This window comes from Peromyscus maniculatus, chromosome 8 (assembly GCF_049852395.1).
Source record: "Peromyscus maniculatus bairdii isolate BWxNUB_F1_BW_parent chromosome 8, HU_Pman_BW_mat_3.1, whole genome shotgun sequence".
NCBI classification, from domain to species: Eukaryota; Metazoa; Chordata; class Mammalia; order Rodentia; family Cricetidae; genus Peromyscus; species Peromyscus maniculatus.
This window is the reverse complement of record NC_134859.1, coordinates 70194068-70213688: the sequence shown is the minus strand read 5'-3', so window position 1 is coordinate 70213688 and position 19621 is coordinate 70194068. Positions and strand designations below refer to the sequence as shown.

The 19621-nt window shown below is 46.0% G+C and overlaps 2 protein-coding genes across 2 annotated transcripts in view; both read left to right on the top strand.

The window, feature by feature from the left end:
* Positions 1-8734, top strand: part of LOC102914706 (C-C motif chemokine 6-like) — a 22081-nt gene extending 13347 nt beyond the window's left edge. Inside the window, exon 5 of the transcript XR_013041812.1 lies at positions 8435-8734. The gene's annotated coding sequence lies outside the window, so the exon portion shown is untranslated. The remainder of the gene's footprint in view (positions 1-8434) is intronic.
* Positions 7135-19621, top strand: Ccl16 (C-C motif chemokine ligand 16). The gene is made up of 5 exons (XM_076543994.1): positions 7135-7185; positions 8520-8736; positions 11641-11761; positions 12154-12281; positions 18854-19621. Exons 1-4 carry the CDS (start codon positions 7135-7137, stop codon positions 12263-12265), a joined length of 501 nt encoding a protein of 166 aa, XP_076400109.1. The 3' UTR covers positions 12266-12281; positions 18854-19621.

The following is a 19621-nucleotide window of genomic DNA, read 5'->3' as shown; positions in this document are numbered from 1 at the left end:
TCTAAGAATCTTAGGGGTTAGTCCTTGTTTGAAGGGGTCCTCAATTCCATTCCATTGATCAGTTTGTTTTTGCACCAGCATCATGCTGTTTTATTACCATGGCTCTGTAAATGATAATCCCTTCAGTGGTGTTTTTGTTTTTCAGGGTTGTTGGGTTATCTAAGTTTTTTGTGTTTCCATATGAATTTTAAGATTGTTATTTTCAAATTCTGTGAAGAACTGCATTGGAATTTGGATGGAGATGGCAGTCAATGTGTAGATTGTTTTTGGTGGGATGGCCTACCAAATCACAATATTAAGCCTACAGACCATGAGCATGGGTGGTCTTTCCATCTTCTGGGGTCATCATCAATTTCTTTCTTCAGGGTTTTAAAGTTTTTATTGTACAGCCCCTTTGCCTTATTAGTTAGGTTTGTCTCCAGTCAGCATGACATTGGCTACAGGCTTGTGTTTATTCCCTCATTACACTGAGATACGTTCCTTGTATTTCCAGTGTCTTTGGGGCTTTCATCATGAAGAGCTGTTGGATTTTGTCACAGACCTTTTCTGCATCTACTGAGATGATCGTGTGGCTTCTGTCTTTGAGTCCATTTATGCAGTGGATTACATTTATTGATTTCTGTTGGCTCAGCCATCCCTGCAAGTCTGAGATGAAGTGCTTTAGGATTTCAGAAAACAGCTTTTTCTTAGTCCCCATTTGCCTAAGCCACACTGTCATAGTTTGTGATCCATCAAAAGTCTCATATAGACTTTGGTTTCCCCATAACTTTTTCTACTAGCCAACAGAGAATCCTGGGTTTTGTTTTAATATTATTCTGTGTTTCCAGTCACACCATGGACTTCCTGGTAACTACTTCCCTCTTAGGGAAAGTTCTTTCAGGACCTCCTAACTTTCCATCTGATTCAGAGAGAATATGCTATGCCTGCCAAAAACAAAAGCCCACCATACTGGAAAGCCTCCTTATCACATGCCAGAGTTCATGGCCCCATGACAGGCAGCTCACAGCATCTCCCCCTTGGGCTCATTTTTCATTATGTTAGACTATCTCCTTGAACTTCCTCCTTCTGTACAGGATGACAAGGCAAACACTCTCCCTTGTGCCAGTGGGATCCAGGCCAGGAACGTTCAGCTCCCTGGGTGGCCATGCTAATACTCCCTTCTAGAGCTTCCAGCCTGGCACCAGGGTTACAAGCAAGTACAAAAAGCAAGGACTTGCTCTGTGACAGCGATGACGCACCAGCTTCCAGACAAGGCAGCTCACACACCTCAAGACCAACAGTACCACTAACTGCAGTGCCCAGCAGAGGGGTCAGCGTCCACACCAGCTGGGGCAGATCAGGCTGCTGCACTGGAACTGATCTCTATAGATTTCTATGCCTCCCCCAAGCCTTCCTGACAACTCTGTGCATGACTCCAAATCTTTGAAATAGCTTCTTTTTGCTTAAATCAACCAGAGTCAGTTTCTACTGCTTCGCAACAAAAACACCTACAGCTGATACGAAGAATAAGCTTTTGGAGGACTTTGAAATCCCAGCAGTTTTTGTTTACCTTTGAAGAATGACTTGGAAGAATATAAAAGTCTACATCCAGACTGCTTAGAATACTGCAGACACCTCTAGTTGTAGTCTAGCATCTAATACAAGGGCCAAATCCCAAAGCCAATTGATTTTTTTATATTCCTTTTAAAGTATAGTTTTAGACATTTTAGGAATTTGGAGGAATTGAGTCCTTATCCTTGAGGGTGTGTGTGTGTGTGTGTGTGTGTGTGTGTGTGTGTGTGTGTGTGTGTGTAAATTTGTTAAGTGAGCTTTAAAATAGTAACAATGAAGCTGGGTGTAGTGGCCCACACCTTTAATCAGGAGGTAGAGACAGGTGGATCTCTGAGTTTGAGGCCAGCCTGGTCTCTATCAAGAGCTCCAGGACAGCCAAGGCTACACAGAGGAGCCCTGTGGTGGTGATGGTGGTGGTGGCGGCGGCGGCGGGGGGGCAGGGGGCAGTAACAACAGCTAAATACACCTTAAATGCTCAGAACCTGTTAGTTACTTGGTCCTTGAAGTTGGGTGACAGTCAGATTGGCCCCACAATAGCTGTCTCTCTCTTGGGGACAATTCCTTGTTAACTCAGTCCACAAGGCAGGTGATTTAGTAGTCCAAATCTGGTGCTAGAATCCCGGAAATTTCCTGGAGAGCACTGATCCCTAGTCCACGACTAAAGCTTGGAAACACTGGTTCTGCCACCAGTGAAGGGATCATCAGCATCAGCAACAGAGCGAACCAACTGGCATGGCAGTAAGAGGGAAGCCAAGCCATGGAAAGGTGAAATAATCTGGAGGTCCAGAGCCTCCTACCTCCACCTTCTTATTGCTGGGATGACAGGCATGTGTCACCACATGTGTGTGTGCAATGCTAATGACCAAAGCCAGGGCTTTCATGGGGTCCCATTGGTCAATAATCAGCCTTATTTCCTGAGCAATTAGAGTCCTAATCAGAAAGTCCTCACCTATCCCTATGTCTTGAAGTGTGTCCCATGTTTCCTCCAGCAGACTCACGTCTATGTTAAAGTCTTTGAACCATTTGGAGTTGATTTTTGTGCATGGTGAGAGATGAGGACCTAGTTTCATTCTTCTATATGCAGTTATCAGTTTTCCAGGTACCATTTGTTGAAGACGCTGTCTTCTCTCCAATGTGAATTTAGGTATCTTTATATTTATATATAACTGGCATGTTATCTGTAGTTCTGTGGGCTTATATCTGGGTCTTCTATTCCGTTGACCTGCTTGTCTGTTTTTGTGCCAGTACTGAGCCATTTTTATTGCTATACTACAGAGTTGGATAGAGTAACAACCCCAGCACTGTGCTTTTTGCTAGCCAGGGTCTTTTGTGCTTCCATATCAGCCCTCCCTTGTGACTTTCAATATGCTTTCTTTGTTTTGTATCTTTGGTGTTTTGACTGTGATGTGATGTGGGGTTTTCTTTTCTCTGTTTGTCTCTTGTACCTGGCCAGGCTTCTCCCTAGTTGGTTACCAAGAATTTGGGGAATTTTCTTTTACAGTTTTACTGAAAATGTTTTCTATGCCTCTGACATGGAATTCTTCTTTTTCTCCAGGGCCCATAAGTCATAGATTTATTTTATCTATGGTATCCCAAAGACCTCACATGCTCCATTCACACACACACACACACACACACACACACACACACAAACTATCATGAACTTTGAGTGAGTCATCCATTCCTCTTCCTTAGCTCTCCTGGCCTCTCTATGATCTTGTCTGTTGGCAAAGCTTCCCGATGAGCTTTTTGAATTATTGAATTTTTTATCTCCTGCATTGTTTCCATTTGATTTTCCTTTTCTATCTCCCTTTCTAATTATATTTTTTATACCCTAAAATTACTTCCTTATTTCATTCATTCTGTAGGTACAGACTTCTTCCGACTAGAGTTTCCTGGCCTGGGTTCCTTTATCCCCTCAGGAGATAAAAACCTGATACCTGTGACTAAGAATGTGGACTTCCCACAAGCAGGGCTTTGAAGGGATGTGGTAGACCTACCCAGCTGTCTTTTTTCTATGTGCAGGAAGAGCACTGCCCTCCCCTATCACAGCCTGAACTGTAGGGAAGGGAAACTGTCTTCTCTGACTGGTAGATTCATGCTCAGGTTTCTTATCCTCATTTTCTGTTTTGTTGTGTTGCTGTCTTTCTTTTTGTTTGTTTGTTTTGAGACAAGATCTCACTATAGATCTCTGGCTGTTCCAGAACTTCTTGCTATATAGTCCAGGCTGGCCTCAAACTCACAGACACCCACCTGCCTGTCTCCTAAACGCTGGGATTAAAGGTGTGTGCCACCATGCTCAGCTACTTGTTCACAGCCCTGTTCTCAGGGCTTACCCTGCTTGGGTCCGCACTCTACAGTCTACATCTAGTTTTCAGTCGTGGAGGCTTCGTGCCCAGATTCCCAGAGCTGCGCCTTCACACCGTCATGGAGATGACCCGTGGTGATTCACAGGAAGGGTGGCTGACACCTTGGTCTGGAACAGGCTTTCTGCCATCAGGCAGGGTTAGCCGTGGACATACATCCGGCCACCTTGTGCATCAGCAGTGGCTGAGGTGTCAGCGAGAGGCTGTGAGGTGGCTGTAAGTGGGCTGTCCCTAGAAACAGCGGACCCCAAGAATCCCTTTGAGATAGAAATGTACTTAGGGTGCATCTAATGGCATCTTTTGTAGGCCATTAGACAAAGGAAGCACCAGGTTAGGTGAGAGAGTGTCTATGCTGGCAATTAGCCAGACGTACCCCCAGTGATTGTAAGTGCTGTGGCTACAGCAGTAGGTTCCTAGTGAGGTCATGGAGGAAAGCTCACTGGTGGTGTAAAGAAGTATTTGGTAGTGTAGCATGACAGAAGTAGCTTGCCTGGTAGTACAGGAGTCTTGGACCCTCTGCTTCACTAATTATAAATAATCCTCCATTTGTTCACACAAGGCTTCTATGTCTATTGCCTTACCCAAGAGTCTCTTCAGCCCTATTCCTTCTCTTAAAAACATGTATTTAGGGCAGGAGTTGTAGTTCAGTGGCAAATTCTCACCTGTAATGCATGAAGCCCTTGGCATTGATTCACACACACACACACACACACACACACACACACACACACACACACACACACTGGGGCAGGGAGGGAAGAGAAAGAGCAGGGTGTGGGAGGACAGCCTACTATATGCTAGATTCTGTGAGAATGATAAAGAATAGATTTTCCGTCACTAATTATTCCAGGTAAGGAGGAGAAACTAATGAACTCCCTAACTACAGTGGCCCCAAAGAACAGCATGACAAAGACCACTAGACTCAGGGTCTGCAGAGACAGAGCCTGTCCTGCATCCAAATCATTGTATAAACAGGAATAATTCACTGTTCCTATCGGAGACCCACCCCCACCCCCACCCTGCTTCATCCAATAAATGGCAAGTTTAATACACAGCACATAAACTACACTGTAACAGAAACCATACATCAGCTACAGGGTTTCTACCCCAGTAAGGACATAGACTTAGGTACTTCAAACATAGAGCTTTAGGCCATCACCATTCATTGAAACCAGATATCCATCCTTATTAGGCATTCTCTATGGTTCCAAACAAAGTCTCTCTATGACAAAGTCAGAAGCAGGAAAAGATCCTAAAGGTCCCCGTTCCCTAAGCTCAGGAAGAGTTACAACTAAGGACTAGCTGTAGAGAATCCAAGCCAACCTGGGGCTCCCATATTTCTTTAAAACTCATAGACTTCAAACTGCCTGACTTTGAACCCTGGTTTCACTTACCAACTATTAAAACAAAGGCTTTGCATCTGAGCCTCAGTCTTTCCAGGTGCCATTGTAAAGATTAAACGGGCTGATAATCATAAACCATTAGGAGCAGTGGCTAGCACATATCACAGCCATTACAGAAGGAATCCTCTCCTGAGTACCATGCATTTCTTCATTCTGTGGTGTGGCTGGGAACTAGAGGGCCTACTTTAGGATTTAAATGAGCATTTCCTGGGCCTGGCTGATGGGACCTCACTTGGGGGGGACTCCAGACCTCATTTCACTAGATCCCAGATGAGCAGATCAAGTCATCAAGCTCCACGTGGCCTTGCTTCCAGGCTTAGAGCAAGAATTGAGCACAGAATACACAGCAGCCTTGAGATCTCTGGCTAAGTCTGAGCCACTGTCCTCCATCCTACAGACATAGTAAACACCTAAAGACTAAAGGGATTGTTACAGAGGAGTTATTGCCACTGGAAATGGGGAGCAATTTCTTCTTTAAATCTTGGCTCTCTGAGCTTTCTTCAAGCCACCCTTAGCAAGTAGACAGGATGTAAAATTGCTAAGGTATCACCGCTTTCCTGCCTCTTATTTACAAAAATGTTTAGCCTCTGTGATCAGTTCTCAACATTCCCTCACCTTGAGAGCCTCAGAATCTCTAACAAACCAGCAATCCTCCTGTAGCTGCTCCTACAGGGTGAAAGTCTCTGCGCCACTGTCTCCTTCCTCCTCCTCATCATCATCACTGTCCATCCCGAGGCCAAAGCCGAGGGACATCATCTGCTCTGGCCCTGTAGTCCCACCTCCACCCACGCCGCTGCTGCAGCAGGCCAGCCCAAGCCCCTGACTAAGGAAACTTTGAGTTGTATCTTTTCTGCCCCCCACCCCTTTTTTTTCTCCAAGATAAGGTCTCTCTATGTAGCACTGGCTGGAACGCCCGCCATAGACCAGGCTGGCCCTGAACTCACAGAGATCTGCCTGCTTCTGCCTCCCAAGTCCTGGGATTAAAGACATTCACCACCATACCCTGGCTTAGCTTTACTCTCTTATCTAGTGCCTTCCTGACCTCCCCCCAGGCCTATAGAGAACCTCCAGGACTCTAGTGCATAGGCTAAGTCACACGATAGGGAACCTCCCCTGCCTACTCCCAGAAGCCTATAAGAGCAAGGAGTTCTCTTTGTCCCTGGTACTGAAGTCTCCCCCTACCCCCACCTCCCTTCAGGACTCCTTCACACTGCCTATGGCATGATCATGACGTTAACAATTTTCTTAAAAAGTTCTCGCCTGACAATGAAGCTCTCATCTGAAGGGTAATCCATTTCTGTACCTTTTGCAAGTTTTATCTACCAACCACCCTTCTCGGGTCCCAGTTTTACAGATGAGGTTTTGTGGGCTAAGGCAAGGGTCACAAGGGGACCACAATACGAAATATATAGCCAGGCTTCCTCAGACCCTTTCAGTGACCAAGGAATGGTCCCAACATATGTGAACCCTATCATAACAGAAAGCTGTAGCTGCCTCTACCACTAACTGCCCTGAGCCCACCAGGGACCAAGTGCATTTATTGGCAGCAAAGCCCCTAAGAGTCTGCACATTCCCTCTTCTACCCCTGCTTCCCATTGTTCATCTCCTGAGACACTTACCTGTGCCTCTAAACCTCACAGTCCATTCACAGCGAAATTGCCTGCATCTTCCACTTCTTCTCTGGATGCTGCCTTCGAACTGGTCCCTGGAACAACAAAAGGAACAAGGATGCTATGGAGATCACCAGGCTGGAGCCCAGGCCATAGGAGCAAAAGGCAAACTAGGTGCCTCATAAGCTGGTTGGCAGATGCATCATGTTAAATCGTGTCCTCTATGGGCACAGCTGGCCACAGCCATACAGCTGGGTGAGAGTGTACTTGCAGTACTCAGGAGACATTAGCTAGTTGCAGCTAAAATTGCTCCAGAAGCTGGAGAGATGTCTGAATAATTAACAATGTTTCCTGCTCTTCTAGAACACCCTAGCACCCATATTGGGAAGATCTCAATGTCCTGAATATAGCTCCTGAGGATCCAATACCCTCATCTGGCCTCTGCAGGCACCTGCACACACATGTGCACTTACACACACACACACACACACACACACACACACACACACACACACACACACACACACACAAATGGGGTGCCAGGGATCTGTGCCATGGGAGAGTACAAGCTCCTTTCAGCATTCTTGGACTGGAGATGGGGGATATTCTCCTCACTGGCCACTAGACCTTGTCCTTGTCTTAATCTTCACTCTCTCTAACCCACTTTCTACTCTTCCCAAAGGCCAATCACTGAGGGGAAACTGAGGTGCCCCTCAGTCCTCCCCCCACCTCAACAGAGGTGGTGGTAGGAAACATAGTGAAAATCAATGGCTCTTCATCCAGTGACTGATGAAGGCAGATGCAGAGATCCACGGCCAGGCACTAGGCTGAGCTCTGGGAATCCAATCGATGAGAGAGAGGAGGGATTCTGCAGGCTGGGGGATGTCAAGATTACGATGGGAAGACGTGTAGAGATGACTGGCCACACTAATGGAAGCCCATGAACTGTAGACTAGAGGCTATGGAGCCCCCATGGGACTGGACTAGGCCCTCTGGATTTGGAAGACGGTTGTTTGGCTTGAACTGTTTGGGGGGGGCACCGAGGCAGAGGGATCAGGATCCGTCCCTGGTGCATGGGCAGACTTTTGGGAGCCCAGTGCCTGTGGTGTGATGCCTTGCGCAGCTTTGGTGCAGTGGGAAGGGGCTTGGACCTGCCTAGGCTCAGTGTGCCAGGCTCTGCTGACTCCCCGTGGGAGACCTTGATTTGGGGGATGTGGAGATGTAGGGTGGCTTGGGAGGGAGGGCTTGGGGATGGGAGGAGGGAGGAGGTGGGATCTATGGGTGGTATGTAGAGTGAGTAGAAAATTTCTTAGTAAAGAAAAATGAAAAAAAAAGAAGAAAATCAAAGGCTCTGTTTTAGGTACAACCTATCCACCTCCTACTGTGGCCCTGACAACTCACTTACCCCTCTAAATGTCTGTGGCCTCAGTGGGTGGTCATACCACCACACCACTAAACAAGGAAGGGCATACAAGGTCGCTGACAGAACATCCTTGTCACACAGACCTCCGTTCACCTTCTGACGCAGACTTCAGTCCTACAGCCCTGAACCTGTGCACCAGCTCTGGACGGCACTCGTTCTCTTTCAGCCAGCACCACCTCCTCCTCCACCACCCGTTCCGAAGCGGTCAGAGTCCAGAGATCTGAGCAGTCAGAGTGAGGACGGCCTGCTGGGTGGGCATTTCCTTTCAGCTCTGCCCTGGCGCTGCACTACCCACCCCACCGAGAAGATGAAGGTCTCCTTCACCTGCCTCCTCCTCCTCCTCGCCATCCTCAGCACAGCATCTGCTTTCTACAACCGGCCGAGTGAGTCACGTGTCTCTGTAAGCCAGAGATGAGAAGGGAGAACAGGCCGATGGCAGAGGGGTGGTGCCAAAGGTGCTGTCAGGTCTCTGGTCGCATTAGTCTTGGGGCCCCTTCAAGCCCAGCAGCTGTCCTCCCTTGCTCCTTGTTAGTAGAGCTGGGCTTGGTCGGGACCAGAGATTCTAAAGGTGGCTGAGTCTAGGAAACCATGGCACGTCTCCTTAGGGGATCTTGCCATCAGAAGGAATCATTTGGGAGGGAAATAAGAAAGTACTAGGGAAATCATTGTAAATGCATATGATAAAGGGGGGTGGGGAAAGCCAGGTGGTGGCGCACGCCTTCAATCCCAGCACTCGGAGGAAGAGCCAGGCGGATCTCTGTGAGTTCGAGGCCAGCCTGGTCTAAAGAGCGAGATCCAGGACAGGCACCGAAAGTACACAGAGAAACCCTGTTTCTTAAAAAAAAAAAAAAAAAAAAAAAAAAAAAAAAAAAAAAAAAAGACAAAGCTAATCTTGGTTCTAAGTCTGAACCTAGATAGCCTTGCCTCTCTCGGTGCTGGCATACATTGCTGGAGCTATTGGACAATCAAACTGAGTCCCAAAGGAGTGATCAAGCACACTGTTTGAGGATCGATGACTCCCTTCTCTACCCCACCGTTTCCCCCCCACCCCCAAGACGAAATGAAGTCTGCAGAAAAAATGAAAGGGGTTAACAGTGGTGGAGCTGTGGAAAGAGAGGGAACTGGGACCTACAGAGAATAGTGTTTGGTCACTCCTACCCTTTGCCTCTGCCATCACTGGTGGGTCCCTGGTAACAAAGGAGGCACAAAAATACTAAGCCCTTCTACGCACATACTGCTTTAGGCCGCCATAGCCTTTCCTTTTGCTTTTAAGGTTGCCCTAAGCACAGACTCTGGCCTGGCTCCACCTGTGCAGACACACAGAGGAACAAAGGTCAAGTGCAGTGGTGTGCAGTGTGTCCATGAACTCTCAGGATGACCTCACCTTTGCAAACCTTGATTTGATAAGCAAAGCCATGAGGATCACTGACGGGAACTATGTGCGGTCATTTATGCAGGAATTACGTGTGTCTGGTGGTTGGGAAGAGGCCATGGTGGCCTTTGGGACAGTCAGTCATCTCAGAGCAGCGGGTCCAGGCTTGGAGGAAGAGACAATGGCCTGACAAAAACTCGAGTCAGTCAGATGGGGCTCCCGACTCTAGTCATCAGCCCCAGGCATGAGATAAGATGACAAAAAGATTTGTGTTCTGAATGTCTGGGTGCAAGGGATGGTGGTCTCCAGCTTGACTTCCTAGATAGTATCCTCAACTGGTGAGTAGTTAGACGTGGTTAAGAACAGCAGCCACTAGCCAAGGCCAGTACCCACCCAGCCTCACAGAGGAGGGAAACAGCCACTTCCAAGGCAAGTAGTCATCACCATTATTTTCCTCAAATATGTTAGTCATGGATTGAGCTTCTCTGTATTTCAGGCTCTTGAGTTGGACATCCTCTCAAACATTTTCATCATGATTCTAGGATAAAAGTATCTTTGTGCTGTCTTTGGCAGCACATATACATATATATATGCCAGGCGGTGGTTGCACACGACTTTAATCCTAGCACTTAGGAGAAAAAAAAATACACATATATCATTTTACACCATTTAAGGGATAAGAAAGCTAAAACCCAGAGAAATTAAGAAATTACCCATGATTAAAATCCTTTATTCCATGCTGGGTGGTGGTGGCGGCGGCGGCGCACATCCTTAATCCCAGCACTTGGGAGGCAGAGGCAGGCAGATCACTGAGCTCAAGGCCAGCCTGGTCTACAGAGTACGTTCCAGGACAGCCAGGACTGTTACACAGAAAAACCCTGTGTCAAAAAAACAAAAAAACAAAACAAAAAATCCTTTACTCAAGATTCCGATCCGAGCTGACCTGAGGCCTGGATCACATGCTCTCGACCTGCTCTCGCTCATCCTGCGTGCCCCACCTTCTCATGCTCTTCCAGACCTCAGGCTCTCTAACGCCTGCAGGATGGGGTCCAGAATCCACCATAGCTTGGCTGGAGTGTAACCTGTCCTTCCCCACCCCATTTTCATCTCTTCTCAGTCCCTCTTTCTTTCTTGTTTTCTAGCTACTCCAGCTGCTCAGCACTCACTAGACACACACCTTCAGGCCTTCCCCCATTGCTTTCTTCCAGATCCTACAAACCCTCTGTCTAGCTCCTATTCATCCTCTGGGAACCCACTTAGGCCCCCACCACCCACTTGGAGACTTCCCCTCAGCTCCAACACTGGGTTAGGTGCCCTCACTCTGCTCCCATGGCATCTCCTGCCCGTCTGTTCTCTAGTGGACCCCATGCAATTGTAGTTAACTTTTCACTTCCTTTACCCTATAACTGGTCTATAGTATCAAAGGGTAGAGTCAAGGAGAACAGTCATCCTGAGTAAGAGATGCAGGAGACACAGGTGGATGTGTTTGTGTCTTTCTACGATGCCGGAATTAGTTAAACAATGAGCTGCACCCATTTCGTTGGCTGCAATTTGCAGCCTCTTCGTGTTTTAACCCCATAGAGCCTGGCATGTAGCACCATCTCAGTTCCTATTTGCTTAATCTGGTCACCAGGAAACAGAAGTGAGCCAACTCCTCCCGGTTCCTTGGCAAATGTGAACGTCTGAGTTGCTCGCTGCACCTGATAACACTCAGTTCAGAGGCTAAAGGTGCCACATGCATGTCCCTGCACATATGTCCTTTTCAGTTTCCCCATTACCCATCACGCTATCATCAGTCCCTGCGACTGGACATTTTCTTCATCATAGGAGTGGGATATAACGGATGGAAGAGGGAGGTGAGCGCCGTGGCTTCCTTTTCTGCTCCTTGACTCAACTCACAATGTGACTCCTTCAGGAATGCCTGAGTCGATAAAACCTCTACCCAACTGCTGCCATAAGTACTATGAGAAAGTACTGCCAAAGAAACGGGTGGCGGGATACAAAGAGGCCCTCAGCTGCCACCTGCCAGGAATCATGTAAGCATTTCCCACATATATCTCCATGGAGATGGGAGGGGGAAATGGAGCAGGAATGGGATGCACAGGAAAGAAGTCTCCATCCTAGACTCCTTTGGATTGTGGCTAAGGGATTGGGCTTCAGCTCTCCATGGTCTGGGTTTAATCCTTGTTTTTTGTCACTTAAAATGATGTCACTCAATAAATTACTACCATTATAAAACCCAAGCCTGGGTGTCCAGTCTGAACCAGTAAGGTCCTGAAGAAGGGAAGGTCAGGTCTAAAGGCCACAGAGGCCTTGGGGGACCCATACAGAGAAGCACAGGAAGGCTCTAGAAAACATGAGCTATGCGAGTTGCAGGAACACCCCATCATGTACCACAGGCCATGACAGTCTAACTCTGTCTCCACAGCTTTGTCACCAAGAAGAACCTAGAAGTCTGTGCCAACCCTAATGAGGAATGGGTCAAAGAGTACATCAAGGATCCCAAAATACCTTTGATGCCTCACAAGAATTTAGCCTAGTCTGCGGTTACCAGAGGTCAGTCCCAGCTCCTCAGTCCTTGATGATTATGTTTCTATGGAAGCCTTGGTTTGGGGGATGGAGGAGAAAGCCTGTGAGAACATGGCCATGCAATGTCACAGCCAGGGGCAGAGGAGCAGACTGTTTTAACCAGTGGCCAAAATAAAGAACAGTTCTTTGAATTGTCTCTGTCCTGAAAAGAAATGTCAAAGTTAGGGGAAGTAGAAAGTAGATTCATATTCTCTCTCTCTCTCTCTCTCTCTCTCTCTCTCTCTCTCTCTCTCTCTCTCTCTCTCTCTCATAGGATTTTCTGTCATTCAAGTCCCTATGTAGCCCATATTGGCCTCAAACACAGTAATCCTCCTACCTTGGCCTCCTAAAGGCTGGGATCACAGGTATGTGCCCCCATATCTAGCTAAAACATATTCTTTTTATCCCTCTTTTCGTGTGTGTGTGTGTGTGTGTGTGTGTGTGTGTGTGTGTGTGTGTGTGTGTGTGTGTATGTAAGCCTAAGGATAAGGAATCATCCTCACCACTCTCCCACCTTACTCCCTGAGGCAAGGTTTCTCAATCAAACCCAGAGAGTCTGATATGCTAGTCTTGCTAGCCAGATTGCTCATGATCCCCTGTCTCCACCAACTGAGGCTGGAATTATAGGTGGGCCACCACACCCACTGGGCATTTGTGTGGGTTCTGGGGATCCAAACACCTGTCCACATGCTTGGGTGGCAAGCACTTTAACCACTGGGCCATATCCAGACCTTCTCCAACGTGTTCTTGGTGCGGAGAAAGCTACCTTTCTCATCCTTTACCTGCTTCTCCTTGCCTCACATCAATCCACCAGTTTTCCGTATGTTCCAGTTCCCAGACAGCCCATTTCTAACCTCTGTACCTTGACCCATTAAAAGCCTCATAGAACTCTTGAATTTTCTATCTATCTTATTCTTTTCCTGGCTCTGTTTTCTCCCATTGTTATTTGTTGTTTTTTGATCTTCAATTTATTTACTTAATGTGTGTGAGAGTTTTGCTTGCATGTATATGTGTGTCTGGTGGCCTGAGGAGGTCCAAAGAGAGCCTTGGGTCCCCTGAAACTGGAATTATATGGTTGTGAGCCACCATGTAGGTGCAGGGAACTGAGCCTGGGTCCTCTGCAAGAGTAGCAAGTGTCTTTTAACCACTCAACTATCTCTCCAGGCTCCATAATTCCTGTCTTTAAAAAGATATAACTTAGCCAGGCAGTGGTGGTGCACACCCTTAGTCCCAGCACTTGGGAGGCAGAGCCAGGTGGATCTCTGTGAGTTCGAGGCCAGCCTGGTCTACAGAGAAAAATCCAGGACAGGCACCAAAACTATGGAGAGATACCCTGTCTCAAAAAAAAAAAAAAAAAAAAAAAAAAAAGTGTGTGTGTGTGTGTGTGTGTGTGTGTGTGTGTGTGTGTGTGTGTACACTTTTATTTTAGCAGGCTGGGATGAGAATACCCACATTAGCAGTTTTTACCTTTGTAGAAGCCTTGCTGTCCCCTCCTTACTCAATCTTCCTGGGGTGGAATGCACATAGAGGCTGGCAGACTCAGAAGAGGTACAGATCCACCTTCCACCAATGTAGGACAGGAAAAGTGCATTAAGTCAGGTTGGGGATAAACACTTCATGCTTGCAATAAATGTCCTTGGTTGCTGATTAGATTATTAACATTTTTGCTAACTCAAGAGAGATTTAATCTCAAGTTTTTTCCGGGGGTTTCTTTACAATGCCTTAATAACTTTGTTAAGGTCAAAGACTAGGGAGTTCCATCACACAAGGACAGAGACTAGGGAGTTCCATCACACATGGACAGAGACTAGGGAGTTCCATCACACAAGGACAGAGGCTAGATTTCCCCTTCTCTTTCCTCTTCTGTCTTCAGCTCAACAGCAGCGACCTGACTCCAACAGAATTCAACATTCCTCCCAAAATGCTGTTGTGCAGGCAAACAAAACAAATCAGCTAAAGTTAAACGATTAAGAAACAAATAATGCGGTGAAGCAATGATTCTAAGAACTGACCAAGAAACTGAAATCTGCTAAAAAAAAAAAAAAAAAAAAAAAAAAAGAACCCTCATAACTGCTTCAAAGGGGTGGTGCTGGAAGACTCGACCATGCCTCCTAGGTCAAGCTCATCCACCTGACCCAGCTGGCCAATCAGACTCTCCCAGAAAGAATGGAAATTCAGAAGCTGGGAGCACTGAGCGGTTTCTGGAGACATCCTACAGGAAGAGTCTAACAGTGCTTCTCAACCTTCCTCATGCTGCAACCTTTACCCCAATTCCTCATATTATGGTGACCACCAATCATAAAATTATTTCATTGCTACTTCATAACTGTAATTTTGCTACTGTTATGAATCATAATGTAAATATCTGATATGCAGGCTATCTGATTTTTCAGACCCCCAGGTTGAGAACCACTGGCCTATGAGCTCTTGCCCTGCAGTTGCCAAGTTGTCCTGCCTCCTGACCTTGCTCCAAGCTGGGGATTCAGCTCCTGTTTTAGTTCCATGATATTCTCCCAGCATCTTATTATCTGTCCAAACAAAAAAATAAAAATAAAAATCCTATGAGGCCATGGTGCTATTTTGCATCTCTGGAATAACATTCATTGGTTTGGTTTGGTTTTGCATGTGTATTCAAATACATATAAGATTCTCTGTCTTAATCATTTTTGCATGTACAGTTCAGTATACTCACATGTTTGTGTAGCCATTACTTCTACTCATCTCAGAATTGTCTCATCATCTCACTCGGAAGCTCTGTACCCATTGATTACCGTCACTAGTCTTGCCTCCCCAGCCCTGGTAACCATCCTTCTACCTTGTGTCTTCATGAACTTCACTGTTCCAGGAAGTGGATTTACATAGTAGTTTTCCTTTTGTGACTGCCTTATGTCAAGCAATATCCCACCTTCAAAGTTTATCCATGTTGTAGCATTCATCAGAATGTCACTCTCTTTTAAAGCTGAAAATACTCTATGGTGTGTATCTTCTATGGTCTGTTTCTCCAGCCTGTCCATCAATGGACCTGCAGCCTCTGTTAATCCCAGAGGGTGAGAATAAGACCACTGCCACAGTGTTGAGCCAAATTTTCAACAAGCTTTAATTAAATATTGGCCAGGATGATGGACTCTGGCCAGGTCCATTCCTGGGTTCTCAAAACATGGCCACAAGTCAATTTTGCCAAGGCTTACAAAGGCACACTCATAAGGCCATTTATTTCCCACCAGGTCCAATCAGAGGCAAGCATGCATCCTGACATACCTCCTGCTTACATGTGATCAAGCACATCCAGTACAGTTGAATCAAACAAACTTGTGTAAAGGAGCGAAAACATGTGGCTTGTTATCTCCCATAAACAACAGTCTCCAGTATTTCAGGAAGTATCTATCCTTGGGCAAGGGACTTACAGGTTAGAGGAATTTTTACTTCATGGATCTCTTAGGCATAGTAATTAAAACTTAAAACATGACTTCTACTCTCACACATCACCTTTTTATTTTTTATTTATTTATTTGGTTTTTCAAGACAGGGTTTCTCTATGGAGCCCTGGCTGTCCTGGAACTCGCCCTGTAGACCAGGCTGGTTTCGAACTCATAGAAATCCACCTGCCTTTGCCTCCTGAGTTCTGGGATTAAAGGCATGTGCATCCACCACCTGGCTCACATCCCCCCCCCTTTTTTAAATACTACTCATAGTTCATCAGTGAATCTTAGTTTCTATCATTTGTAGCAAAAGCATCTTAGTGTGTATAATGGCCCATCAGTTACCACTACACCCAGGTGGGGACACAGAGACAGGTAAAGTGGGTGACTCTACCCTCAACCCTCATCCAAGGACCAGCACTGACTGCTTCTGCCCCTCCCTGAGATGTGAGCTCCTGCATCTTGTCCTAGGAACTTATCTATCTCTGCCCTACACTCTATCAGACCTCAAGGGTTATAACTACTTGTCATCCAGCCCCTGCCCCAGCTCACAACCTGAGAGTTACATAATCACCAACAAAATCAATATATAGTCAGGTCTGGCTGCTTATTTGCAGAGTTAGGCACGGGGTGAGGCCAGATCAACACAGGGGCCAATACAGTATGAGAGTATACACTCAAGGCAGGAAAAGTACCAGAGTCCTTAGCCAGTACCAGGGTCAAACTCAGGGAACTGAAGTTCAAAGTCCTGTAGAACATGGAGGAACTGAAAACAGGAAGTGCAGGGCCATGACTGGCAGATTGGTACTGAAATGGCCTGGTCTTTTTCCCCTGTTCATTGAAGGAATTCAAGTTAGCTACCAACCTGGAGACCTAATTGAGACTGTACATATAATCCCCACCCAGCATAGAATATAAAGCTTGCCAGAAACTCCCAGGCCAGAAGGACTTTGGTTGGTTATGTTTATTTTAAAGAGTTATTCCTTGTCTTTTCAACTCACGCACTTCCTCGTTCCTATAATAGGGTCATTTAAGCCCTATTCATTCTCAAGACCTCACTCATATAAACCTATTTGCAAGTATCTTATACAACTGCCAGCTTTGTGGAACACAGGAGGCCAGTTGTCCTGGGGTAGAATATAAAATCTATATTTGTTGATTTTTTTTTCTATTTTCATGTGACCCAAAGGATTGACCCCAAGTGAGTAAAGTTCACACATAAAAACAAGATCAATAAGTTGGGACAGAAAGAAAGTAGGAAAGTAACTGAGTAAAGGTCACACATAAAAATAGTTGGGCAGTGGTAGCACATGTCTTTAATCCCAGCACTCTGGGAGGCAGAGGCAGATGGATCTCTGTGAGTTCAAGACCAGCCTGGTCTACAGAGTGAGTTCCAGGACAGCCAAAGCTACACAGAGAAACCCTGTCTCAGGAGGCAAGGGGTGGGGACACACACACACACACACACACACACACACACACACACACACACAAACTCACAAAAACAAGAGTTGTAAGTTGGAACAGAAAGAAAGTAGGGAAGTAACTCTGGATAATATATAGAACATTTTCTGGTCAACTGTTCCCTCTCTGCCACCATGAAGATTTGGGATGGAGAACCAGGTACCCCAAGGATATCTTTACAAATGTTAGTGGCCTTCAGAGAGGCCATGTGAACACACATTTGCTTCTGAGGAGAGTCTGTATAACATACACATGACTAACTACTGCCAACAGACTGAGCTGGACTTCAGGGACATGGTTTTAAATCACTGTCCCCAATTCATCCAGGAGATGGTCTCTATTTCCCCTTCCCAGTGAGATCCATGAGTACCCCTTGGGCCCTCCTTGTTACCTAGCCTCTCTGGGTCTGTGGATGGTAGCATGGTTATCCTTTACAGTTAATATCTACACATTGGTGAGTGCATACCATGTTTATCTTTCTTGGTCTGGGTTACCTCACTCATGATTTTTTTCTAGTTCTATCCATTTGCCTTCAAATTTCCTGGTGTCCTGTTTTTAACAGCTGAGTAGTACTCCATTGTGCAAATGTGCCACATTTTCTTTATCCAGTCCTTGGCTGAGGGACATCTGGGTTGTTTCCAGGTTCTGATTGTTACAAATAAAGCTGCTATGAACATAGTTGAGCAAGTGTCCTTGTGGTATGCTTAAGCATCCTTTGGTTATATGCCCAAGAGTGGTATAGCTGGGTCTTGAGGTAAATTGACGCCCAGTTTTCTGAGAAACCGCCACACTGACTTCCAAAGTAGCTGTACAAGTTTGCACTCCCACCAGCAGTGGATGAGTGTCCCCCTTGCTCCACATCCTTTGTGCTTTGACCTTAGCCATTCTGACAGAATGTCAGAGTCATTTTGATTTGCAGGTCTCCCATAAGTATCAACAAAACATGGTATATCGAGTTGCAATAAGACTAAGTACCTCCCCATGTATTGAGGCTGGGCAAGGTGACCCAGGATGGGAAGTAGGGTCCCAAAAGCCAATAAAAGAGTCAGAGACATTTCCCTGATGGCTAAGGATGTTGAATATCTCCTTAAGTGTTTCTTGGCCACTTGAAATTCTTCTGTTGAGGATTCTCTGTTTAGATCTATACCCTGTGGTTGGAAGGTTTCTCGGATCCCCACAGACCTGCAGCCACTTATAAAATAATCACTCAGAGACTTAATATTATTTATAACTGCTTGGCCATTAGATTAGACTTATTACTGACTAGCTCCTACACAGGGAGGTACTTAGTCTTACTGCAACTCGATATGTCATGTTTTGTTGATACTTATAGGAGACCTGCCCTTTCCTAAACAGAAACAGGAAGAGTGGATTGGGAGGTGGGAACAGGGTGGGGTGGCAGAAGGGGATGGGAGGAGAGGAGGAAGGGAAAACTGTGGTTTGATGTAAAATAAATACATTTATAAAAAAAAATCACTGTCTTGTCAGGACAGTGGTGGCACATGTATTTAATCCCAGCACTTGGGAGGCAGAGGCAGGTGGATCTCTGAGTTCAAGGCTAGTCTGGTCTACAGGGGGAGTTCCAGGACAGCTAGGGCTACACAGAAAAACCCTGTCTCAAAAAATCAAAATAAAATAAAATAACAAAATATTTATTTCTAAATAATTTGTTTCTAGGGGCTGGAGAGGTAACTCGGTGGTTAAGAGCACCAAAGTTGTGGGTTCAATATCCAGAAGATGGCTCCAGTCTCAGAGGATCCAACACCTGCTTCTGACTTCTGTGGATACTAGGCATGCGTATGGTACACAGACAGAGATGAAGGCAAAACATCTATACACATAAAAACAGAATGGTAAATAAATACAAAGCAGTTAAAAATCACCAGCTCCAAACTCACATAGGCAAATCCAGATTCAAATCCCAGCTCTGCAACTTTCAGTGAGGCTTTAGAAATATACTAAGTCCTTCTAAGGCCTGGTTTCCTAATCTCTAAAATGGACCCATAATAACCTGCCTCTCAGTGTTGAAGGGAGTAAAAAGCCATGTGAAGAAGTACTTAGTAGGTGCTCAGCAAATAGGCCTTATTATTCCAGTGTGACTTCCTTTTAGGGCACAGACTCCAGGGCAGTGTGACAGTTACTGTTCATTGTCAACTTGACAGAATCTAAAATCCTCTGAACATGGGCCTCTGAGCATGCCGGTGGGGTTTGGTTTGGTCTGGTTGGCTGGTTTGGACTACTTTAATTGATGTGGGAAGACTCTGTTGTGGGTGGGTACCATTCCTTCGGCAGGGCTCTGGGCAGCAGTATGCACTTTTCCCTCTCTGCTCCCTGATGATGGATGTGATGTGAGCAGCTGCATCCGGCTCCTGCTTTCCTTGACTTCCCTGCCATGACTGACTGTACCTTTAACTGTGGGTGAAAACAAAGCCTTTCTTCCATAAA

Coding starts and splice junctions, on each gene's coding strand:
- Ccl16 (XM_076543994.1), top strand. CDS start 7,135: ATGTTAAATCGTGTCCTCTATGGGCACAGCTGGCCACAGCCATACAGC. Junction 7,186..8,519: donor GGCCACAGCCATACAGCTGG/GTGAGAGTGTAC, acceptor GTTCTCTTTCAG/CCAGCACCACCTCCTCCTCC. Junction 8,737..11,640: donor TGCTTTCTACAACCGGCCGA/GTGAGTCACGTG, acceptor TGACTCCTTCAG/GAATGCCTGAGTCGATAAAA.